At 41.8% G+C, this 24831-nt stretch overlaps 1 protein-coding gene across 4 annotated transcripts in view; it reads left to right on the top strand.

The window, feature by feature from the left end:
• The window catches only part of SEMA5A (semaphorin 5A), a 512129-nt gene extending 488837 nt beyond the window's left edge, over nucleotides 1-23292 (top strand). For all 4 annotated transcript variants that reach the window (XM_050794063.1, XM_050794064.1, XM_050794065.1 and 1 more), the window contains 5 exons: nucleotides 3347-3517; nucleotides 5575-5730; nucleotides 7139-7186; nucleotides 13029-13240; nucleotides 15306-23292. In XM_050794063.1, the coding sequence (XP_050650020.1) occupies nucleotides 3347-3517; nucleotides 5575-5730; nucleotides 7139-7186; nucleotides 13029-13240; nucleotides 15306-15425 (707 nt within the window). In that variant the 3' untranslated portion in view covers nucleotides 15426-23292. The remainder of the gene's footprint in view (nucleotides 1-3346; nucleotides 3518-5574; nucleotides 5731-7138; nucleotides 7187-13028; nucleotides 13241-15305) is intronic.
• Nucleotides 23293-24831: the final 1539 nt, after the last annotated feature.

Below are 24831 nucleotides of genomic sequence, written 5' to 3' on the forward strand. Positions count from 1 at the left end.
GCTCTCTTAAACGATTATTCAAACAACAACTCCATTCTCTCTGTTTAACAATCCTGTGCCAGGAGAATTTACCATGATACCAGATGGACAGTCGGTGTGTGTGTGGGTAGAGGATTTATTAGACTAGATCACATACACATTGGCATACATGTTAGTAGAAATGTGGACAGGAATAAATACTGTTTGAAATATCACAGGGTATATTATGTACATCAGCTTCCTGGTGTGAGATCATTAGATGTTGCATGATTATGGAACCATTGAAATGAGCCCATTTAGTCTCTGTTTTTGTTTTTGTTTTTGCTGTGGTAAGAACACTCAACATAAAATCTACCTACACTCTTAACAGGTTTTTGAATGCACAATATGGTATTGTTAAGTATAGGTATACAACGACGTATAGTAGATCTCTAGCTCTGACTCATTTTGAATAACCGGAAGTTTATGCCAGCTATACAGCAGTTCTCCATTTCCCTCTTCCCCTAGTCCCTGGCAACCACCATTTTACTCACTGCTTCTATGAGTTTGACTATTTTAGATACCTGATCTAAGTGGAATGACATATTATTTGTCTTTCTGTGTCTGACTTGTTTCACATAGTATAATGTCCTCCCCTAGGTTCATCCATGGTGTTGCATCTGGCAGGATCTCATTTTTTAAGGTTGAATAATATTTCATTGTATGCACCTCCCACATTTGCTTTATCTATTCATCTCTTGATGGACATTTAGGTTGTTTTGAAATCTTGCTTATTGTGAGAAATGCTGCAGTGAACATGGGAATGCAGATGTCTCTCAGAGATCCTAATTTCAGTTTTTTGGTTATATACCCAGAAGTGGGATTGCTAGATCTTACAGTAATTCTCTCTTTATCTATTTTTTATTTTATTTTGTGATGGTGTCTCATTCTGTCACCCAGGCTGGAGTACACTGGCGCCATCTCAGCTCACTGCAACCTCTGCCTCACAGGTTCCTGCGATTCTGCTACCTCAGCCTCCTGAGGAGTGAGGATGACAGACGTGCACCACCATGCCCAGCTAATTTTTGTATTTTTAGTAGAGACAGGGCTTCACCATGTTGGCCAGGCTGGTCTCGAACTCCTGGCCTCAGGTGATCCACCTGTCTTGGCCTCCCAAAATGTTGGGATTACAGGCGTGAGTCATCACACCCGGCCTCTGTTTTTAATTTTTTGAGGACCCTCCACATTGTTTTCCAAGGCATCTGCACCATTGTACGTTCCCTCCAACAGTGTATAAGGGCTGCAATTTCTCCACATCCTTGCCATCACTGATCTTTTGTTTTTTGGATAATAGCCATTCTGGCAGGTATGAGGTGATGGTCATTGTGGTTTTGATTTGCATTTCCCTGTTGATTCATGATGCTGAGCATCTTTTCATATACTTGTCAGCCACTCATCTGCAGGTTCATCATGCCATACAGAGATCTTCAGAACACATGGTTAGTTGTACATCAGGCCCTGACACAATCTAGGGCACACATTAGACCCTTCTGAGCCCTGAGCTGCCTTGTACGCATTTAGACAGCCAAGATCTAAGACACTTGCCATTACTATAAGTCACAAGGACTTATTTTTGCCTTGGCACATGGGTATGCAAGGGTACTCCCTGGAGGCCAAGCTCCAATTTAGGTTGCAAACAGGGAAAAACTGTCAGCAAGTGCTTCCTTCAGTGAGGACAGATATGGGAGAGAGTTTTTTAAAATTCAAAAGTTCTAAGAAAACACATGCCTGCCTTTTTTATTGCTGATATTACAGCCAGTATCAAATACTTGATCAGTTCCTGTAACTGTCTGAGATACTGAATAACTTTTAGGGAAAATACTGTTGAATTCTGCAAGTTTGTGTAAACTATTGAATCACACAATTTCCAGTTAGATTGCAAACTTATTTCTAAATTGGGTTTAAATATTTTTGTTTTCTTTTTACTTTCTGCAAATTAGAATATTGTCATAAAGATGATATTTTTGCTCTGGTTTCTCAAAAATGCCTTCTTTTTACTTTTGCCAATATCTAAAAAGAAACATTACACCATAATGATGTAATATATCACGACAGCCGTACTAAAATACAATCTAAGTTATTCTAGCTAAAACAATCTTATGCCCTGAATGATTTTGGCACCCTCTGTCATAGTTGCTCCTGTTTCTTTGTGTAGGCTACAAAGAACTTTAAAATATGACACTCTTTACATATAGCAATAGTGAGTCTCTCCTCAGCTTTTTAATTGAGTTGGCCGTGTTTATGATTGGTGCTTAACTCGTGATTAGGATCTAACACCTTGTTTGACAAAATCCTGTAGCTTTGTCCTGGGACTCAGCAATAATAGGGAAGGTATGGCTAGCAAGAGAGAGGCACAGTCAGGAGTTAGCTAAAGAGAAAATCATATTTGACATTGTCACAAGCCCAAGCCAACATGAGGTCTTGGTTTTAGCAAGATCAGCTAATAAAGGACTGAGTCTTAAAGTCTCCCAGATTCAGGTGGGCCACCTGACCGCAGCATTTGGCAGGCCAGTCTATAGGTACCAAGAGCCCAGTCTAAAGAATTCAAGAGACTAACTTGAGCAGGCAGAGACATGTGCTGGATTATGAGCTGTCATGGAAATGGTTAGTCAAGGAACCAGTTCGGCCTAATGTTCACATTGTAAAACTGCACCCTTAATAGCTAACCCGACATATGGCTGCAGATTTTCAGATTCCTCTCTGTAGTGATTTAAACATAGTGTCAAGTCTGTGTGGATGTACTTAATTTGGTCACTTTGTGCCTGAATTTACCGAGCATTCTTCAGTTGCCTTCCTCATGGGACCCATTAGCTTTTCTCTATCCCACTGTCAAGGAGTAAACCATACTCCAATTAGTAAAGGAGCTTGTGACTTGAGCTACTTACCTTGGCTTTAGGTCTTGTCTGGCTAGTTAGATGGCAAAGGTGAGAACTGGCTGGGGCTTTACATCATAACCGTACAAGGTGGTTCACGGTTGTTCTCAGGGGCTGGAATTAGTATGACACCTCTTGCGCTCTGCTGTCATGCTTGTACTTAGATACGACAGATTTAGAAATATTTTCTGAAAGAATGAATAAAGGGAACTGAAAAAGTGTAGGGAGGAATCTGTAAAGCCAGATCTGTCACCAAGAGGAAGACTCCAAATGCAGCCCTGCGAGGGGTCAGAAGCCTCGTTGCTACGTGCGCCGATGCACGGAAGCCTTCCTGGAGTGCAGATTGCATTTTGTTTCCCTTACTAAACAGAATCCGCTTGGCTTCCATTTAGTAACTCCTTTCACTTGGTTGGGATTGGATTACGGAAGGGCTGTGACGTTGTGTTCCTTCACAGTGGATGGCGTGTGGTCTTGCTGGTCCCCCTGGACGAAATGTTCAGCAACATGCGGCGGTGGACACTATATGAGGACCCGCTCTTGCTCCAATCCAGCCCCGGCCTATGGAGGGGACATCTGCCTGGGGCTGCACACAGAAGAGGCACTCTGCAACACGCAGCCCTGCCCAGGTAAGCGGCACCTCCCCTATTGCACAGCTTTAGGACAAATTGGCCTCTTTCCTTAATGGATAAATGGTGAAGTTGATAATACCCCATCCCAGTAAGTACTGAAAGAGGGGTGGACAAGTTAACAACATGCTATTACCCTTGAAGTGACTTTAAAACATAGCATCTATAATAAGGCAGTTCTCACTGCGCCACAGATTCAGAACTTGTGTTCGAAGCCTGTAGCCCAGCAATGGGAGAGGGCGAAAGGCTTCAAACACGAGTTCTGAATCTGTGGCTTGGTACAACACCCAATCTCCCTAATTAGGAAACATCAGCATTCCAATTTATTCTTGACTTTGCTAATAACACTAGTGACCCACAGGCAACACCTTGCTGTGTGGAGGGAGAGAGAAAGTCCAAGGAAATGTGGGAAAGAACGAGCATTTGTACTGCCCCGCTCCGAGTCTGGAGGTCTGAGTCGGGAAATCGCCTGCAGCTTTTTTGTCTCAAAACCAGCCTGGGTGCAGCCACGTGCCTTCCAAAGATCTCCAGACCTGTGTTCCAGGAATGACTTCTAAAATGTGACAGGAGGACACTAAGCACTCTTGGGGGATGCTTCATCTATGGGCAATGGGCTGTAATTTAGAGGCAGTTCAATTAAAGGAAAGAAAAAGCAAGACATCAGTAAGAGGACGAGCACAGCAAACCACAGAAACTGGTGATAGCAAAGCATTCTTAAAGCCAGTAGCCTAATAACGGAGTCTGAGGTTTTGTTGTTGAAAATCAGGGTGGGGAGCAGGGAGCACCGCTATGAAGTGCAACTCACAGGAGCCAGACATGGGCCCGTGGGTGTGGGAGCTCCTGGCTCCAAGCTCCCTGTGGCTGATGTAGGTGCCCAGGGACTCCACCACCACCACCACACCAGAAATAGCTTGGTTTACTGACATGAAGGAACCACCTGGAATGAAAATGAGCTATTCTTTTCTTGGTCTAACTTTGACATTGAAACACACACTTTTGTTTTTAGCTTGCTCCTGCACATCTTTCTAGAAGGTTCTATGTATATTGAAAAGGGCCTTGAAGCCAGATTCTCACTGTCATTCCAAAAACTGACACTTTCTGCATTTCTAAGGAAATATTGTACCCTTTACCTCGAGCAACACACAAGTTTGATTTTCAAATTTTCCCTGCCACTGCAAAGTGGACGCTTCTATTTAAAAAGGGGGGAAAAGCAAACTGCATGGAAAAATACCTTATTATCCGGGCTAAAATTTCGTAAACAATATTGAGAGTTTACTTTTTTAACCCTCTTACTTATATAGCAGTGTTACTCCTTCCTTTTCACACGTTTGTATGGCTGGGTGAATTTCACAAATCCTGGTAAATGTTCCACTTCGGGGTGAAGTTTCCTGTCAATGCCCATCTTTTGGCCTTGACCCGAGACTTATGCATTGACCTTATCTCTTCAGAGACAGCAGACACGAGATAAGATGAATTCTACCTTAAAGGTAGCCTGATTTTGGCATGTTGACTCTGAGGAATTGTTTTTATGACGGAAGAGAAAGTAATTGTGTAGCCTCAGACTCCCTTTGAGCAACCTGGGACCTTCATGAGCACACAATTACTTCTCTTGCCTGAGCACAGAGGAAGTGGAGAATTTTCAGGAAAGCATTTGACGCTCTTTGAGGGGAGCATTACCCATAGGGAAATGGCACCTGCATTGATGACTTAGGTGCCTCTGCTGCTGATGGTACACACACAGCTGGGTCTCATGGATTCACTTATTGAGTGTATAAATACAATTACTTTACAACGTTAAAATAATGTGGGTCTTAGGAAATTTATTTTAAGCACATGATATCTGATCAGATATATACCAGCGCAGGCATTTTTATTCATCCTCATGTGTACTGTATGTACTGGACCTGTTAGATGATACAACTACATCTTACTGATGCACAGAACCATTTAAAACATGCTATGGAATCCAGAAATCACATATGTAACTTGCCAGTGAGTCCAGGATGATTGAGCTTATTGGCCATTCCGCCCCAACTCCCCTCTTCTGATCTCTGCAGAGAGCTGGTCAGAGTGGTCAGACTGGTCTGAGTGTGAAGCTTCTGGTGTCCAAGTCCGTGCCCGCCAGTGCATCCTCCTGTTCCCCGTGGGCAGCCAGTGCTCCGGGAACACCACGGAGAGCCGGCCGTGTGTGTTTGACTCTAATTTCATCCCAGGTAAGAGCAGAGGTATCTATCAGTAAGAACAAAACCACTTCCAACATGGAGAGAGAAAATGATTCATCGGTCAGAGTTGTATTTGGCTTATTTGGTGATATAGAAATGATTCTATCAAGCCCTGTGGTTTAAGATGTTTAAAATATAGGTCTATAGATAACTGCAGATTTAAACATGAATTCAGTTCATGAGTTTAAGATTTCTTAGGCAAAGTGTCTTTTGCAGTTTATTGACTATAATACAATCAGAAGACTTTGCTCAAAAAATGAAAATATTTGGTTATTATTAAGTCTGATTTGGTTATTTGCTTATTTTAACATTAGGTTAAATGTTTAGGCAGTGCTCGCTGTGTATGCACTGGTGCACGGAGAAAAAGTGCCATTCTCTTTATGCAATCTTTAATATACTTGGGAAGGTAGAAATGCATCATTATTCTCCAGTTGGAGAAGAGGTTGGCCCTCATTCTACCAGCTTTTCATGGTAAAGTCATAGTTGTTGGTGATAGCTGGTCACCTGTTGTACGCTCACTGTAACAAGGTGTTATACGAATGCATAAATCATTGCGCATATGTCCACTGTGTGCCTTAGGACTGTTACGTGGACCAGCCTCTTACAAATAAATAGTAGAGTTGAATTCTATAAGCCAGTTTTATTTGTGTTCTTTCGTCTGTGTAGAAGATACTATTTTAGAGAAAATTAGTACACCATACCTCAATCATGTATGACACAGAACTATAAGAGTGGTTGTTACTGTTTTCCTTTTTAACCATAGTCATATTTTTAATTCTTGTTGTCTAATAAAAAATCAGTACAGGAAAGGATGGTGTTTCTAGACTCCTGAGTGATGTTTTATCCTCGGGAGTTAAAACACGTCGGAGATGTGGCCTCTCTCTGCATCCTGCTGTGGGTTTCACGTGTGGCATGCAAAGAGATCAGGGACGTCCTGAAGAGGGACTTAACTTGTTCTGGAGACGTCCTTGAGCTCTGGTGAATGGGCCGTCCCTCTGCTGGGAAGGTGACAACACTGGCTTTGATGGAACAAGTCTCAGAAGCAAGAATACCACACGAGTACTCTGTGTGTTGGGCAGAGCAGGGGGTTCCCCCGTGGCAGGACACCTTGTAATGGAAAATGAGCACATTCCCTGCTTTCAACCCGAGAGACCATAGCATTATCTTTCTGTGATAAATGAATCTTATCTCTCCCCAGTCAAGGTGATTTGGCCAAATCCATATCATGTTGGTTAAAACAAGCAAACGAACAAGTAGAATTTTTCTGGTAATTAATCAGGCTTTTGAAACTTGGTGTCACATGAAATTCAGAATCATTAGACAAACATACATGAAGCATGAACATGAACTGTCTTCCCAACACCTTTTACACATTGTGATTTGACTTTTATTTTTCCAGAAGTATCTGTGGCAAGATCCAGTAGCGTAGAAGAGAAAAGGTGTGGAGGTACGTTATTCCTTTTAAGTAATTGTAATGGGTATACTGATATATTCTAATCATTTCCCTTCCTGCATGTTTTCTATAATGTTTCTGCCTCTTGGCCAAGAATGAAAAACTGGAGAAAGTCATGGATCCCAGGCATTCTACCATGGCATAAATGCTAATAGTCAATATTTGATGTGCAGATTGGTGGTTCTCAAAGTGGGGTGCCTAGACCCACGTCAAGAGCATGGCCTGGGAACTCGATGGAAATGCAGATCCTCAGGACCCACCTTGATCCACAGAATCAGGACCTCCCTGGGAAGGTCCCAGCAGTCGGTGGTTCAATTCACCCTGCAGGTGATTCTGATGGATGCTAAGCTTTATGAACCAGTGGTCTCGGTATTCACTATAGCTAGTTTCATGAGTAAAGTAGAATTCAAACAATTTGTTTATATTTATACAACAAATCCATGGCAGCTAGCCTCCAATCTGCAACCCACTGAAATGACTAAATTGTAATGAGGTATAAGGTTATACCCATAGTGCTAGAGGAATTTTTCAAACCCGCTGCCACCCTGAATGTCAAAGACAACATTATCTGATTCAAGTCCATGACAAATTTGGACTTTACAGTCTGTGCCTTACATATACCCATAAAGTACTTGTTGGTGTTGTGAACATACCTGGACAGAGAGGTTGGCTGTCCAGCAACCAAGGAACAGCCCATGTCCGCCTTTCGGAATCCAAGCCAGTGTCTACATTGAGACCTTCACTTCCACATGTGTGACTGATGATGATAGACTCCCATTTGCTCTCCTAATCCATTCCACAGGGTGTCCCAGAGAGCCCAGCCCAACAGGCATTGCCTCTGACATGTTCACATGGAACCTGAAGCTTCATAGGCATGTTTCAGGAATGTATCATTCCTAACTACCATTGTCAATTACCTTGATTAGGAGCTTACTGGCTGGGCACAGTGGCTCATGCCTGTAATCCCAGCACTTTGGGAGGCCGAGGCAGACAGATCACCTGAGGTCAGGAGTTCGAGACCAGCCTTGCCAACATGGTGAAACACCATCTCTAACGAAAAATATAAAAATTTTTTGTTAGACATGGTGGCACACACCTGTAGTCCCAGCTACTGGAGAGGCTGAGGCAGAAGAATCTTTGAACTTGGGAGGCGGAGGTTGCAGTGAGCTGAGATCGTGCCACTGCATTCCAGCCTGGGTGACAGAATGAGACCCTGTATCAAAAATAAATAAATAAATAAATAATAAAAGGGCTCACTATCTGTGACATTCTGTCTGCTCAGTCAGCAGTCTGTTAGTTCATTCATTCATTCATTCATTCATTCAGTAAACCTTGCTGAACACCTGCTCTGTGTCAGTTTTGTAAAGACCGTTGAGCTTATGATGGGCACCCAGGCAGTCTCAGGCCCTCTGACAAGCAATCATATCATCAGAGACCCCAGTGCCTCAGAAGGGCAATGTTAGGTGTCTGAGCTCAGTCAGTGGGGTGAGTTCACTAACTGGCCGTTGCTAACATGGGATCCAACAACAAAATGAATATGCAACCGGTTCACGTAAAAATGATCATGCCAATTAGTACCCTCTAATGTTTTTAGATCAATAATTGTGTGCTCTACACTGTTTTACATGTTATAGACAAGAATATGGTGCAAAGCCCATTTGGTCCTCACAAGGAGCATTCATGTAGGCACCAGGGTCCACAGTTCTTCATGTAACACCTCTGGAGATAGAGAAGGGTTTCGGAACTCAGCAGTTTCTAGATGGTAGAAGGGTATGTAGGGCCTTTACTCTAATTACATAACACCTGCACAGGACCTGGGGTTGTTCTACAACCAATCTCCTTAACAATGCTGCTGTGAGATGTTGAAAAAGTGCAGATGCTAAGGGTCTTCCTAGAAGTTCTGCTCAGGTCTGCAGAAAATGGGTCAGGTCAGTGACATTTTAATACCAGATGACTGATGAAACATTACTTTTCAGAGATTTTGCACTTGGGAATTATAGAAAAGGAACAGTACTTATGTATTTAATCTGCATTTTATAAATGGAGACCATGAGGCTCAGAGGGGTGATGTCACTGGCCCAAGTGCACACATGGAATTTAGCCAGTGGGATCCAGTGTGAGTTTTGAACCCAAAGCACCATAGGAAAAGAGCCCTGACAATAAGTACTCATAGGCAATAAGTACTCAGGAAGCTCGAGCCACAGTAGCCCTGGTTAAGTAACACTCTTGGACAACACCCAGGGTCCATGACTCTGCTGTCATCAAGGACAGTGTAGGTCAAGAGTGGAGCAGAGTTTATAAGCGTTCCCATTCTCAGGGAGGCCATAGAGAGCCTGAGGCTCAAACAGCTGATGCCTCAGCAGAGCTGGCTAGATATTTGTGCCTGCTGCTAGACATGTGCAGTTCACTTTCCTCCCGCTGAGCCTGAGTTACCCTGTGAAAGACCTTCAAGGGCCTTGAGAACCCAGGAGAACCTTGTGCAAAGCCCATCCCCACCCTAAAATACTACTTCTGTGTGTCTGAACCAGCTGTGCCTAATGGCTGCACAAGCCTTGAGATGCTATTGGTTAAATCACAGGAAGTGGAACTTCTCTGAGATATTCAGAATGGTTTTGTTTTGTTTTGTTTTGTTTTGTTTAGATCTTTAGGCTGCTGGCACTGGCACTGGCACAATGGCATAGGCAGTTTAGATGAATCTTATTGTAGGGCTAATCGTTGAAAACAGTTACCTAGCAAGGATGTTTTGACAACATAGGCATCTTTATTTCGTTTTCATTTTGTTGGAAAATCAATCAAACTTTGTACAGGAAATTAGCCAATTGAACCAACAAGGTAGTTGGTCTGTATTCCATCTTTACTGATCAAAATCAACAGCAGAAAATCATATTCAAAGGAAAGAACTACAGTAAGCACATTCAGAGGAGGTTTAATGGGCACTACTTTCCCCATGCAGAAAAATGTGCTTCCACTGAAATTTTTCATCTTAGAGAGCTATTTTTAGTTGCATGAGACACAAAGACTATATAATCATCATAAAGATGTCAGCTGGCCCCAGCCCTTCCCAGGCACCTGCTGGAATGATTCATTTGACTAGTGACACAGTATCTGCATATGGAGACCATTATGCATCTTCCCTGTGTTATAATGAAACATGAGTTATCAGTGCAGCAGGAAGTATTTCCTTCGGTACAAGGCATTGACCCTGGAGAGCGCTAGCAGCCGAAATACAGAGAAGTAAGAACTTGTGTGAAATCAGCTCTTGCTTATCTAAGTACAGCGTCAGTGTTACAGTTAGAGTCCCAGTGGCTGCTGGTGGAATGCCTCCTGTATGCTTTATCCGGCTGTCACAGTTTGGTGGTTCTACAGCCCTAGAGGCTTCATCACAGAGTCAAGAAAGGCCAAAGATTCTGAAACCATTGACCAACTAAGCTGCGAGTGAAAAACTGAGGTGATTGTCAGGGAGTGGGTGATGCTTGTGGAATGTTCTAGTGCTGTCGTCCGGGATGATCCAGCCCTTAGTGCTGACTACATTGGGTGCCTGTGCTAGGAACCGCATTGTCCACTGGGACTTCAGTGATCAGGACTGTCTTGTGAGTTCTGCCTGACGGCGAGTCAGAGGGAAGGCAGCCTCCCTTCATAGTGTCCATGTACCCAAGGGGGCAGATCCAGCTCCAAAGTCCTGGAACACATCTGGAGCAGCCAAGGAGCACAGCTTAGAGGGAAAAGTTCAGGGTTTAGGGACAAAGAGAGATATCCAACCTCTGCCACGTATCACAGGTGAGGCTTTGATGGCATCTCCTGACTGTAGGTTCAGCTTCCCTGGGGCCTCTCAGCCACTGGAGGGTTACATGAGGTTCAGGAAGTACTCAAACAGAGCCCCGTAGGCCTAGGTCTGGTGGGCACTCAGTGAACAGTGTCCCTCCTTTTGACACCAAGTGTTAGAGCCCCATGGGTCAGCATTGGCAGGGTGGAGTCCCTTCCGGGTGGTGAGGATCATGAGCACACGGAAGGTGGCTCAGAAAATCCCTGGGGAGGAGACTGGGGTGGTTAAGATGCACACAGACTCTGGGTTCAGGGGCAAACCCGCAGGCTCTTCTCATTATCTCTAGAGCCTGGAAAACCTTGCTCTGTAGCCAGGCAGACTTGCCAGCATTGCAGTGATGCTCAGCACATAGCTCCAATTGTCCCTCTGGGTGCAGGGTTGACAGGTCAGGGAAGGTATTGGTGACACCGCCCCTCACCCTGGTGGTGTGTGGAGACACCCTGGGGGAAAGCTGGTGTCCTCAGGATGTGCTCTGAGCAGGTGGCACATGAGGCCAGCACCCCATGGGCAGCAGCCACTTGGTTCCGACAACACAGAGGAAGATAAGGCCCTGTTCTGCTTCACCCAGTTCTCCCGAAACCCAGCGCTGTGGCACTGCCCAGATGCTGCCTTCCTTTCTGGAAAGGCTTGAAACTTTAACAGTAGTATTTCACCAACACACACAAGGAATATCTGTTGTCTTTGTTGTTTTCTCAGACATAACACAGGTCTTGGTATGGTGCCTTGATGTCACTTGAGCCAATCCTATTTTAGAGATATAAGTCCATGCTGGCAAATTTTCTGAATGCTTTGTATTCATAACTCCAGGAAAATAATGAAACAGAAGAGATGCCATTAAATAGGAAAACATTGGAGAAAAGAAGGTCATTTCATGACTATTTAAAAGATCATATTTTATTGATTGAACACAAATCCCTTATTTCTCTTTAGTCAACCATTTTCTTGACAAGACCTTCAAAATACAACATAAGTGAGAAAAAGTGGCACACAGGAGAGTATTCACACCACACACACAGCACACGTGTGTGCCGAGTGTCTCTGGAAGGGCACAGGAGAAAGTGCTTATAATAGTTACCTGTAGAAAAGGATTTATTTTTCCTGTAGACCCTTTTGCACTTTCTAATGTGTACATATTCATACTCAAAAAATATCATGGAAACTGTGTGAGTTTATGTGAATAGAAAACATTTTAAATAGGATGAAATGGAGAGAGGGCTAAAAGCAGTCTGGGTTGCAGATGAGCAGTAGGTTGGGAGAGTAGCTGCTTCTCCCTTGTTTTCGGGACACAGCCCTGCTGCACACAGGGGGGCCCAACCCATTGAGGAGCACGAATAACCTTTTCTGCAGAAACCCTGCACACCACGGATTAGGCTGAACTTGAAGCAGAAGAACACTGTTGTGCAAACCTTTAAATAAAAAAAAATGCTTCTGGCAGTGTATTAAAGTTTAAGGTCACTCCAAAGGACTATCATCCGTAAGAGAATGAATTTAAAATACCCTGTGCTCCACCTGGCACGGTGGCTCCTGCCTGTAATCCCAACACTTTGAGAGGCCGAGACTGGCGGATCACCTGAGGTTGGAGTTTGAGACTACCCTGACCAACATGGAGAAACCCAGTCTCTATTAAAAATACAAAATTAGCTGGGTGTGGTGGCACATGTCTGTAATCCCAGCTACTCGGGGGGCTGAGGCAAGAGAATCACTTGAACCCAGGAGGTGGAGGTTGTGGTGAGCTGAAATCACGCCATTGCACTCCAGCCTGGGCAACAAGGGTGAAACTCCATCTGAAAAAAAAAAAAAAAAAAAAAAAAAAAAAGAATCCTGTGCTCGCTCTGGAGAAGTTTCTTGATGGTCACGACGTTTCCAACAAAATACTTAAGAATGATGGTTTCTTTAATTTGGGAATGGGGACGAGGCTTTTCATTTTGACTTTCTCTTTTCATCCTAGCATTGGGAGTAGCTAGGCAGGATGTTCTTTTCACGTGTGGCATCACTTTGCTCCTGTCTCCCTAGAGTTCAACATGTTCCACATGATCGCCGTGGGGCTGAGCAGCTCCATCCTTGGCTGCCTCCTCACCCTGCTCGTCTACACCTACTGCCAGCGGTACCAGCAGCAATCCCACGATGCGACTGTCATCCACCCCGTCTCACCCGCCCCCCTTAATACCAGCATAACCAACCACATCAACAAACTGGACAAGTACGACTCGGTGGAGGCCATCAAGGTAAGGAGTCGGCAGCGACAGTGGTGTGCACTGAAGGTGTGCACAGAAGGCGGGTGGACCCTGCCTTTATTATTATAAAAACGATCTTTAAATAATGTTCAAGCAGAGTAAAGGCTTTTCAACTCTGCATAATGTAAAATTGCTGTACCTGGCGTTGGGTGATGTGTGTTCTTAATTTCCCCCACGAGTAATTAATCCAGGATGTGACCCGGGAGTTTAGAGTAAATGGTTAGTTCCCTTCACATTCTGAGAAGGAAGTGGGGTGGGTATCAGCTTAGAACCTCACAGGCCTGGCTCATGGGTGGACATCAAGTATACCTGGGTAAACCTGTGCTAGTTCTTTTCATTCACTCAGCCACCATTTTCTCCTCTATAAACTGGAGATAATGAGAATTAAATGGGGTCATTTATCTAAAATGCTTTGAACAGTGCCTAGGAAAATAAATGTGGTTTTTACTTGAGGCACTTCGCATTATGGTTCAGAGTACAAGTTACTTACTTCTTTGAACCTTAGTTTCTTTATCTTTAAAATGGATATGAGAGTACATGCTCCTGTATTGCTGTTGTGAGGTTTAAATGTCCTAAAGAATCTGAGGCTTTGTTCTAACTGCGTGTACACAGAGGTGAGGGTGTAGCTGGAAAGATGTCAAAGGCTTCTGTCCATTGCACCCAACCTCCCTTATTACCCACATGAACGAAGGGAAATCTCCTGAGCTAAGTGTAAGTAAATTTTGATATTCCTGCTAGGTGCCTGGTTTCCCATGACACTCGGAGGGAGTATTTTGATGCCTTTTCTCTCCTGTGGTGGTTTCCTTTGAAATCGAATTTTCTCCCTCTGTGAGAATAAGGACTATCTTTAGCCCTTGCGACTTCAGGTGGCTGGGAGACCTTATGTCCCAGGAGCCACAATGTCCATACTTGTCTCCTCTCAGCCACATGGCCTCTATTTTCCACCACCTGGATGGAGACACGCCAATTAACTTTTCCCCTTGGACCCTGCTTAAACCAAGATCCACAAGCCATGAGCATCTCCCCGCTTACCCAGATGGTAGATCTGGGGAATGGACACCAGGAATTAATAACAGGCCCTTCCTAGCCTCTCAGAAATGAGCCCCTAGAGTAGGGAGGAAGCTAGAAGAGGAGCACGAGCTTCTTCCATGAACAAGAGCTTTCAAAACAAACATTTGGATCTTAAGGAAAGGGTTCCTCTGAGCGTGATTCCAACACATCATCTTGTCTCTGGTCACTGTTACTACGGGCATCAGAAGGCAATTTACCCAGTCCTGTGTTCCCACTGAAGATTCAACAGCCATTTTTAAGATAATCAGAAATGTTTCTGCCATGAAGGTAAAGGACCTTGAAGGCACAGACAGCTGCCCAGTCTTTAATGAATCCTGCCAGAACATTTTTCTGATACTTTGCCCAGACTAATCCTGGACAGATGGCCTCTGGGCACCCTCCTTCATCTTCATTTTATTCCTCTCCATATAGATCTTCTATCTGGCTCAGTTGAGGCTCTTTGAAACTGCAGGTGACTTTAATGACTATGCACAGAAAATGGCTACAGTGATCACCTTCTAACAAGTTCAGGATGAAAAGCAATTAAGGCATTTGAAACCTGATGCCCTTACTTAAATAAGTTCCATCAAGGTCTCTGATAAATGTACGCACCCACGGTCATCTGAAAGCTACTTACATATCTATTCAGTTATATGAATATGAATTCAGTTACATATATTCAGTTACATTCAAACTGTCTGTGAATTTGAAATCATTAGAGTTTTAGGTTTTCTAGAGATTTAGAATTGGGTTTTCTAACCCCCTGCTTCTCTTCGTAACTTCATAGCTAAAGTTGAAAACTTCACCAGAAGATATCACAAACTGCCAACCTTATTCTGGTAATTAGGCAAGTCCTCCATGAGGCAAATCATCTGGGGAAGCAAATAAATAAGAAAACATATTTTAAAATAATGGAGCCTTAGCAGAGAGCTCAAATTCAACATAATAGTCATCCTCGTTTACTTAGCATTCTTAAACCTGTTTTTTTTTTTAATATATTTTCCAGGCATTTAACAAAAACAACTTGATCCTAGAGGAAAGAAACAAATACTTCAACCCACATCTCACTGGGAAGACCTATTCTAACGCCTACTTTACAGATCTCAATAATTATGATGAGTACTAACAGTTCTTATGTTTTTGGCTTCTTGTAAATCCCCAGTTCCTCAAGGCCTGTGCCCCATGACTGCCCATGTTTCTGAGGCTTCAGAGTTGAAGTTTGGATACATTTCAAGTGCATTTCAAGCCACCAGAGTGTCCCATTGCTGCCAAAAATACACAGTTTTAAAAGCAACAAAAATTGAAATAGGACATCGTGAAAATCTTGACCGTTGTTGAATGAGTCAGGGTGTGAAGTTTTTAATTGTGTTCATCCTATTTTTCTGATAAGTCCCTTGGTTTGTTTTTTGAGCTTTATTTTATAAATGTGCCACCCACATTGGAAGGAGTCTTTAGAAATATGAATGTCTTCTTGCTTTGGGGTGTAAATCTTCATGATGTTTTAATTCAAGAAAATAGGCACTTTTTCTGAAAGACCTGCTCCCTCCACAAGAAGTGCTTAGGTCCATAATATTTCAAAACATGAAGAAAAAGAATGTGGCCAAACAATTATTCACCATGGATCGCCCAACTTCCCAAATCTGGATAAAGCTATGGGATTCTTGGAAGCAGCTTGTGTGTTTTCATCTTGCCTGGGAAGCGCAGGAATTCTACCTGGCCCACATCTGCAGAGGTTACAGTTGACTGTGAGGCATCTCACCTTGCTCCTGATGCAGTTTCTGTGCCATTGCTGGTGGAGGGAGCGGAGCAGAGGCGCAGGCGCAAGGAAGCGTGGATGTGTTCTGCAGGTTGCTGCAAAACTCCCCTTATTCTGACTTTTGGATTTCATGGCATTCTAGGAAGTTCCTTGCCATGCTGTTGACCTGGAAGCCCACCCGTCTGGTCCATAGTAATGTCCTGAAGAGCCAGTCTGTAAAATAACCAACCACTTACTTAGCGTTTGGATAGACTCCACACCTCCTCTCTCCCTGCAAAGAAAAGTCTTGAACATTTATGATGTCAGTTAGTGAAAGTATTGAAAATACTAAATTATAACTAAAAGCAACTTTTTTATGTTATAGAGAATATTGAAAGAACTGATATTAATGATAATGTTTTATATAACCAATGTGTGGGCAATCAGCCCCTACCAAGAGCATTAATGCCATGTAAAGCTGGCTTTCTGGAGTCCACCAAGTCCATACGAAGTGGTACCCCCAGTTTCTGCTGTTACTTGCTGCCTCCAGGCCAGGGGAGCAGGAGATGCTCAGCTCTGGTGCCTTTTCTTTTATTTCAGTGCTGCCTTCCCACCCACCCAGTCCATCCACCCTCGCCTCTCCCTGCATGGAGGCAACAGCATTTCAAGATGCACCTTGGAAAGTCAGGATAGCTGGAAGTAAGGGTTTTTGGGATCCCTGTGGTCTCATCATTGATCATCGATAAGCATTTAAGAGTGTGATAACACCATTCACAGAGGTCCCCGGAAAAAAATATATACGTTTCTCACAAACAACTGATACATAACATATGGCAGTTAGTTGAATAAATATTGAAAATAATAACACGACTGAAAAAGTTCATCTGATGCCTCTGAGCATGTGATAAAGTCCTGGGTAGACATGGAAATGTGTTCTTACTGACAAATGAACCTTCAGATCTATGAAAAAATATATAGTAGGGGTACTAAGGAACACAGAATTTTATTAGCATATGTGCTTTTACCCTTACCCTAGTTTCCAATTTAAAGAAACAATTTCAGAAAGTGTTAGAAGAATTCTATGTTTAATAATGAATATTGTTGAGTTCAAAATATAAATATACCCAAATTTACAGAAATGACACGGTATTGAAATGGCAGGTGGGCTCTGTAAGTTCTTTTGGATTGCAAGTAAATGACATTCAGGGTCTTTGCAGTGGGGACTTCATGTTGCCTCTCACGCATTCCTCATATGTCAGAGTCTTCTGTCTATATACACATGATCAAAGCCCATACTCAGTAGGGGAAATCTAGCCAGCTTGTTCTCTAATTGTTCCTAGGTTGGATTTTCATCAGGTATTTCAACTCATCTCATCACTTTCTTGTAAGAAAAAAAAAATCACTATGTAGCACATTTTAGTTATTTTTTAGTCTTCTTCCCTAATATTTTGTAAGCTTAAAGGGACATTTTATTTTCCCTGGGAAAGAGAATTCTAATATTTCAAGAATACTTCACTGGAATTGATGGGAAATGGTTTCTAAATGCCATCGAAGCTGGTCTTTAATGAATATTTTGCAGTGACTTGGGAAAACACCCTCCCTCGCTACAGGATCTTCGTGTTGTTAATAATATAAACCTTTGAAATTAGCATTGCAAAAGAATCCCATTTTTGTTTCCTACCACATTGTTCACAGGAACATTGTTTCTCTCTCTTCCTTTCTTTCTCTCTTTTATTTGACAGAATAGCAAGTGTTTAGATAATTTCAGGTATATTCTAAGTATTTTTACCAGCTGTGGAATAAGTTGTGTTTCTCCATCACTGTGTAGCTCCCGTTCACGTGTTCTGGCTCCATACTCCACGCTTAATGAGTGAACCCTTCCACGTTGGGCTTTCACAGTGCGATCTCTCCCCTGTGTTGGAACCTCCTTCATAAAGCCGCTCTTCCTTAGGACTGGGCTGTTTGGGAGTCCTGGTGAAACTTTGTGGTTCACATTTTAAATTCCTGAATGACCTTTTCAATCTCTCTTTATCTTTGTTTTTGTCCTTCATTCCCTCCTTTTGTTCTTCCTTCCTGCCTTCCTGCCTTCTTTTCTTCTTTCTTCTTTAATTCTTCCCTTATTCTTTTTCTTTTTCTTTTTTTTTTTTTTTTTTTGGTACAAGTGGAACAAAAAGCAACAAATAGTTTTAAGCTACACCTGTCTGCACCTGATGTAAAATGACATTAATCACTATTTAACTTCTAAAGTTATTTCTGAATACAGTTGGAGATTGGCTGGTTTTCATGAGGAAGCTGGCTTTAGTCTTACATTTAAATTCTTTGAAAGTGACTCCCAGTGCTATTCAGGGTCCTTTCTTGAGGCTAGACTCATCACCATCTAATATTGATTTTACAGTGTACTGACAGTTTACAGGAAGGAGAACAGAATTTCTGTACACTGTACAACATGTGGGCTTCCTTTAGCTCCAGGGACATGTGACTTTGGTGAAAACTGGGATTTTGTAACCTCTGAATGATATGGACTTAGTGAATTCTAAGGAACTCGGGGGCACATGGTCAGGCTCCACCGCACGGAAGAGCCACAGTCTTCAGACTCATGGCATTCCTTCCAGAACTCCCCATTCCACTCCGAGCATATTTCTATGCTGCTGCTTTTTGTGACTTATATGAGGCATCTCAGCTTCCTCATATGTGTAAAGATGTTTCCCTAAGCCTGTTCAAGTAGACTCTCGCTAGAGTTAGCATTCATATTTGAGGGAAATAAAGAGCATTTAATGTGTTTGTGTGGGGCTGAGGTTCTAAAAGAATTGAAAAGAGATGATGAACATTGAATGAAGGTGAGGGCATCCCTGCCGGGGAGAAACCTCTGTCCCTAGGGAGAGTCCATTCATATGTGCATATGGTCTGGGATGAACCAGGGGTCTGGCCCCATCGGGTCACAGGTGATGGCAAATAGAAAAGAAGCAAATGAAGGAAACAGTTGGATAAGTAGGTGACATGAAAGGTGGGACCTGGTTACCTCTGTGAGTGCTATGGACAGTTCCCAGAAACGGTGGCCCACTTCACAGGTCCATGGGTCTGACCCTTGGACTCTGCCAGGATCAACTGCCCTGAGTGCCACAGTTTTAGTCAAGGGCGTCCTTTCTTCCTCATTCATCTGCAAAAGGATGGAAATTGTGGGAGTCAGAGCCTATTTTGCTGAGTGTTCCCACTGGAGTCTCTGGTAGAATTAGTGAGTCATGCTGTCAAAGTCATGGACAAAGGCTGGGTGCCCTGGCTCATGCCTATAATCCCAGCACTTTGGGAGGACACGGTGGGCGGATCACCTGAGCTCAGGAGTTTGAGACTAGCCTGGGCAACATGGTGAAACCCTGTCTCTACAAAATATGCAAAAAATTAGCCAGCCATCGTGGTGCACGCCTGTGGTCCCAGTTTCTTGGGAGGCTGAGGCTGGAGGATCATTTGAGCCCTGGAGGTTGAGGTTGCACTGAGCTGAGATCATATCACTGCACTCCAACCTGGGTGACAGAGAGAGACCATGTCTCAAAAAAAAAAAAAAAAAAAAAAAAGCAAAGTCTCAATAACATTCTCCATGTCCCCAAGTGGCCCTCTAAGAGGATCCATTAGCATATAATCGAATATCAAAGGGAATTTTACCTTAAACATATATCAAGTCTATACTTAGCTAATCATTTTGTCTAAACACAGCCTTGTTGGCATTTGAATTTACAAATATTCATTTGCTTATTTGCAGTGTTCCTTTTGCTTTTAGAATAAATCATAAATATTTCCCCAATACTGTCAAGATATTTAGTCATCAACGTTGTCCCTGGGCCATCAGCTTTCTTTAGGCTCCGGGTGTCGTTTACATTTCAATGGGGTTTTCTTGTATGTGGCGTTGGGGGTAACTCCACTGACCTCAGCATTTCTATCTCAAGAGATGGCTCTGGAACACAGAACCAGAGGCAACAGGTACCAGTGGTTGATAAAATAAACTGCAACTGCCTGACCATTTTCCACGTGGCAGGGCTGTGCTTAAGCCCCACACCTCCAATAATCAATGTCTATGACGGTATTAATAACCTTAACTGTATGCAAATTCTTCACCACTTACGATATGGTACAAACTGGAGTTTACAGATGGCCTCGGCCATGCCTAGCCCATTCGTTCATCCTAACTTCTTCATCACTTCCTGGTGTTCTCGGGGAAGCATGTTGATACAACATTGCCGATGTTTGATTACCTGTGGTTATCTGTAATTACCTATGCTTATCTTGTCATACACTAGATGCCATTTGAGCCCCTTACTTCTTTGGGCAGTGGGTGAAATGGGAGAACATAGAAAAATGTTCACTTTGACCTACGAAATGCACAAAAGGGAATGCCATGCACGATGTACGATAAAATATTTGGAGACAGGGGATCATCGTGAAATGTATTTCTGCTATTCTCACCTATTGAGGTCATTAATTATAATTGATTTAAATATTTTTTTAACTCTACAAATACTGAGCCAAGGTTATGTGCTCTGTTAACCTAATAAAGCAAAGGAAAATATGTTGCTTTAATCCTTGCTTGTTAACCTAATAAAGCAAAGGAAAATATGTTGCTTTAATCCTTGCTGCTTTTCTCGTTTGGTGATAGAAAAGGTAAACAAGATGTAATGTTGAACTGCTGGTGATGATTTCTAAACTGACTCTTTCATACTGCTTTCCTGCGGACTTATATTAAAGATGCATTGTACACATTGTTTTAGCAGATAGATCAGAGGTATATTCAGTGGTCACCTGTTGCATTATCAGAAATGTGGTACGTGTTACAGAAGCATGAGGAAGAGAATCCTATCCTCTTTTGAAAATAGAGTTCACATTGCAAGTGACATAGAGCATTCTCAAAACCAAATTCAGAGCCTGGCACAAAATGTACAGTTCCTAGTGAAAGCTGTCTCAAAACACAGTCTTTTTGATAGATCATATTAGATCATATCTGCCATAGAAAGGCTTACTCCCTGCAATCGGAGTCAGTATCAATTCTTGCTCAAGCAAACATGTTTTACTGTGTTGGTGCAATGGCAGGAACTAGTCAAGGGTACTTTCAGACCTGGAAGGAGGAAAGAGGAGGTAGAAAATCACTCTTTTGTGCTTCTTAAACTGTCAGTCAAGAAAATTTATTCCACCCCTTCATATTTGCTCTAAAATCTGGGGCCAGTAGTTCAAATGTGATCCTGTTCTTTCTCAGCCTTTTGCAATTTAATGCCAAATGGTCCAAATGTTAGATGAATGGCGGTAAAAAATGATTCAAATGTTAGATAAATACAAGCTGAGAGCAAAATCTGGACTCTGAAAAATCAGAACTATTCTATCATGTTGCTAAAATGAGAACATCATTTTCTCCCCTCTCTGTTAGTGTGGATAATTTAATTTCCTAGAAAAAGTTGCTAGTGCCTTGTTTAAGATGATCATTTATCATTTCATATGGATACTATTGGTCCAATTAGAAGCAGAAGATTGATTGGATTTACCTTAAAGAAAATTATTCTCCTATACCTCTTTGAACTCAGGAATAGAAAATGATCGAGAAGCACATCATCTTCAGATGTGATTTTTGCCCTCATTGGGGATGTAGAACCAGAATAAGTACAGTATATGCTCAGAAGAGAGGTGACCTCAGTATTAGCCTTCTAGAAACTAACATCACTTTAATTTTTACATGTTCCAAAAAAACATGATAGCGTTTGTTCTGTAATAAGAATGTCAACATGATGCCTGTAGAAGGTAGAGGTTTTCGTTTCTGTTTATCTTCAGGCAAGTCCATAGATAGAGGAATATCAGACACAGGCTGGTGACAACTGGCATAGATACAGTGAGCACGGAATGAGAACCACCTACAACATTGCCTGATTATTTTTAAGTTCATATCAAAACTGCTTCACAAGTTCACAAACGTTGTCACTCTTAATTTGGGTTAAGAAAAGTATTAGTATTATCTCTACTGAAGTTGATTGCTTTTCTCTTGTACTGTGACTGTTGGCCAAAAGCAAGCTGAACTTCTGCACTTTGAAACAAAGCACAGTATGAACCTTTAACCCAACCACCTAGTTTCACCACTGAGATTCTACATCATCGGCAAGAAAATGCACAAACTTGGTCCAATGTTGGATTCTTCAAAAGTGCATAGCAAAACTTTTGTGCTATGCAGCTTGATGTGACTTTTAAAGATGTTATCAAATGTTAAATGCCTCATTCTGTGTTAATTTGCTGTTGGCTGTTTTGTGACACAAAATAAACTTATTTGAGATTCTTTCTTTTTTTTTTTTTGTTAACCTTCTCTAAAGCCAATTTCAGCCCTTGGTAAGCTTGCAGACAAGCTGCAGACAAGTTACTGATCTTAAATTTAATTTTGAAAGACAATGTATCTTAATTACAATTTAGCTTTTTAAAACAATGAGACAACTTTACATTTCCCCTTTGTTTGAATGAGAAAATGGATCTTGGGTTGCTCTGCTAGAACACTTGTGGATTGCTGGGTCCTTCCTAAGGGGGCCATGGGCACACCACACTTTCTTTCCATCTTTACATTTGAACGATTGATAGTCTTCAAAACCTTCTTGTTAGAGGTACGCAATAGAAATTTCTAATGGTCGTGACTTCTATCTTTCCTGTCCATCAATTCAATGATTTTCAATGCTTCCTGAGAGCTGTCTAGGTCTGTATCGCAGATCGTTGCTTAATGACACCTGACAGATACGGTGTTTTCTGAAATCAGCTTAAGACACCAATTGTGGCAACTGGAAGCTCATCACCTGCTACATTGGATCAACTATGGAAGTCGGAGTAGGGGTGGGTGGAGGTTACCTAACCAACCAGTGGAAGTCAACTCACACCTGCTCCAAGCCTCAACTTTGAGAAACGAACACGTTTATAAGAAAGAAAAACGTAGCTATTATTACAGGAGTGAATATGTTGTGCTCTCTTACTGCTCTTGGTGCATTGCCAGTTTCTGTATCTCAACCCTGTTCATCATCTTTATGAAAAAGCATTCTGAAGATCTATCCTCAGCACTGCTGAGTACGCAGTCACCCTTTCCTAGCAACCCCCTTCTTACCATCTCTAGCTGCCGTTTGTGTGGGGAATAAAACGAGGGAATCCTGATTATGTACAGTATAAATTGTATTATATTTTTTGTACTTATGTTTTATGTAAATAGTTTGTCTCATTCAATTGTATGTGAGCATTGAAATAAATCCTACCGTTGAGGAGACAATTTAGTGGCGTTTTTCTTTGTATCGCCTCCAAGTGTGCTGTCTCCCCAGAGGTGCTAAGCAATAGCCACTGCTCAAAGGAGTGAGTTTCGTCAGACTGAAGTGCAGACCACTTCCTCCTGGGGAAACCTCATAACACTCCTGTTTAATCTTCAGGCCTTTTGAATGGTGGCCAGGACAGGGCATGAGGATGTATTAAAGCACTTTTAGAAATATTTCCATGGGCAACAGGAAATACGTGACAAGGAAGGTCAATTAGGCTTTCTGTTTACAAAGCGTTGGTATCAGGTTGAGCGGATGAATGATGCATTGAGTTGTATTATACTTACCCTCTCTCCGACACACCGTATTCCATGCTTCTTTGCATAAAACAAGGTTTTTCTTGAATGAACGGCTGTCAGGCAGCATGAACACAAAGATAAGAAGCTTGACCCAGGAAGACCACCCTGTTTAGTGAAAGCCATCTTTGAATAGTCATGATCCCATTAAAAAAGGAAAAAAAATCGTGTATGTATGTATTTCTATATCTCATATATACACATATGTATACATAAATGTATATGTGTATAGTTATTTTATATATATTTCTCAGTTGACCAAAAAGCTGAAAAAGCCCACTTAATATGCGGCCAAAAATTAATAAAACTATATAAATAGATGAACTAGTGAAGCATGTTATAAAGATTAAACTGTTTTAACCTCCAAATTACTTATTTTTTTATTAAGCAATGAAAAATTAAAATTTTAAAGCATTACATGAATAACCTATGTTTGGCTGTGAGTTTAGAAAGTGAATGGAATTAATAGTGTCATACCATAATTTTATTTCTTGCCTTTTTGTTCCTGAACAGTTGTAATCTTGGTAATATATGTTTTGATATTTAGATGGTCTCACAAAATGCTTGTGTATCCAGGTCCTCCTCCTTTCATTCACTTGCTTTAAACAATAAGTTGAAATATGACTTCAAATACCTTTCTCGACCTATTTGAAATATATGATGTAATTTTTCATTTAAAGTATCTCCTCAAGTCCCATTTGGGGAAAATAGCAGAAAGGATTGAATGTAACTGACTGCACAATTATGGATATTTAGTCTAAGTGGAAATTTCCCTTAAAGTAATATGAAACTATTCTAAAATTATTCTTGGTTTATTTTTTATAAAATAGATATGATTTTTTTTATAAAGTCAAAGAGAAAATGGTGTCAGAGATTGCTTTTATCACATTATTCTGCTTGGTGTACATTTTTCTTGGAAGCATTGCAGCTCCTACCATGCCCCTGCAGGCAGACTGAGACCCTGGACTGAAGCCACAAGTTCACGTTTGGTTAACATAGATCTGAGTGTTGCAGAGATCTTAAGAGTAGAGGTGCTAAAAGCATGATGGCGGAAATGAAGCTCAAATATAATTATGTTTAATACAATTCCTCATATAATACATAGAAACTATGAGTTTGAAATAAAATGTAATATTTTGAAAATTAGCTTTATCATAGGAAACAGAAAACTGCTGAAATATGATTTTTAATTCTTAA

The sequence above is a fragment of the Macaca thibetana genome, chromosome 6 (assembly GCF_024542745.1).
Source record: "Macaca thibetana thibetana isolate TM-01 chromosome 6, ASM2454274v1, whole genome shotgun sequence".
NCBI classification, from domain to species: Eukaryota; Metazoa; Chordata; class Mammalia; order Primates; family Cercopithecidae; genus Macaca; species Macaca thibetana.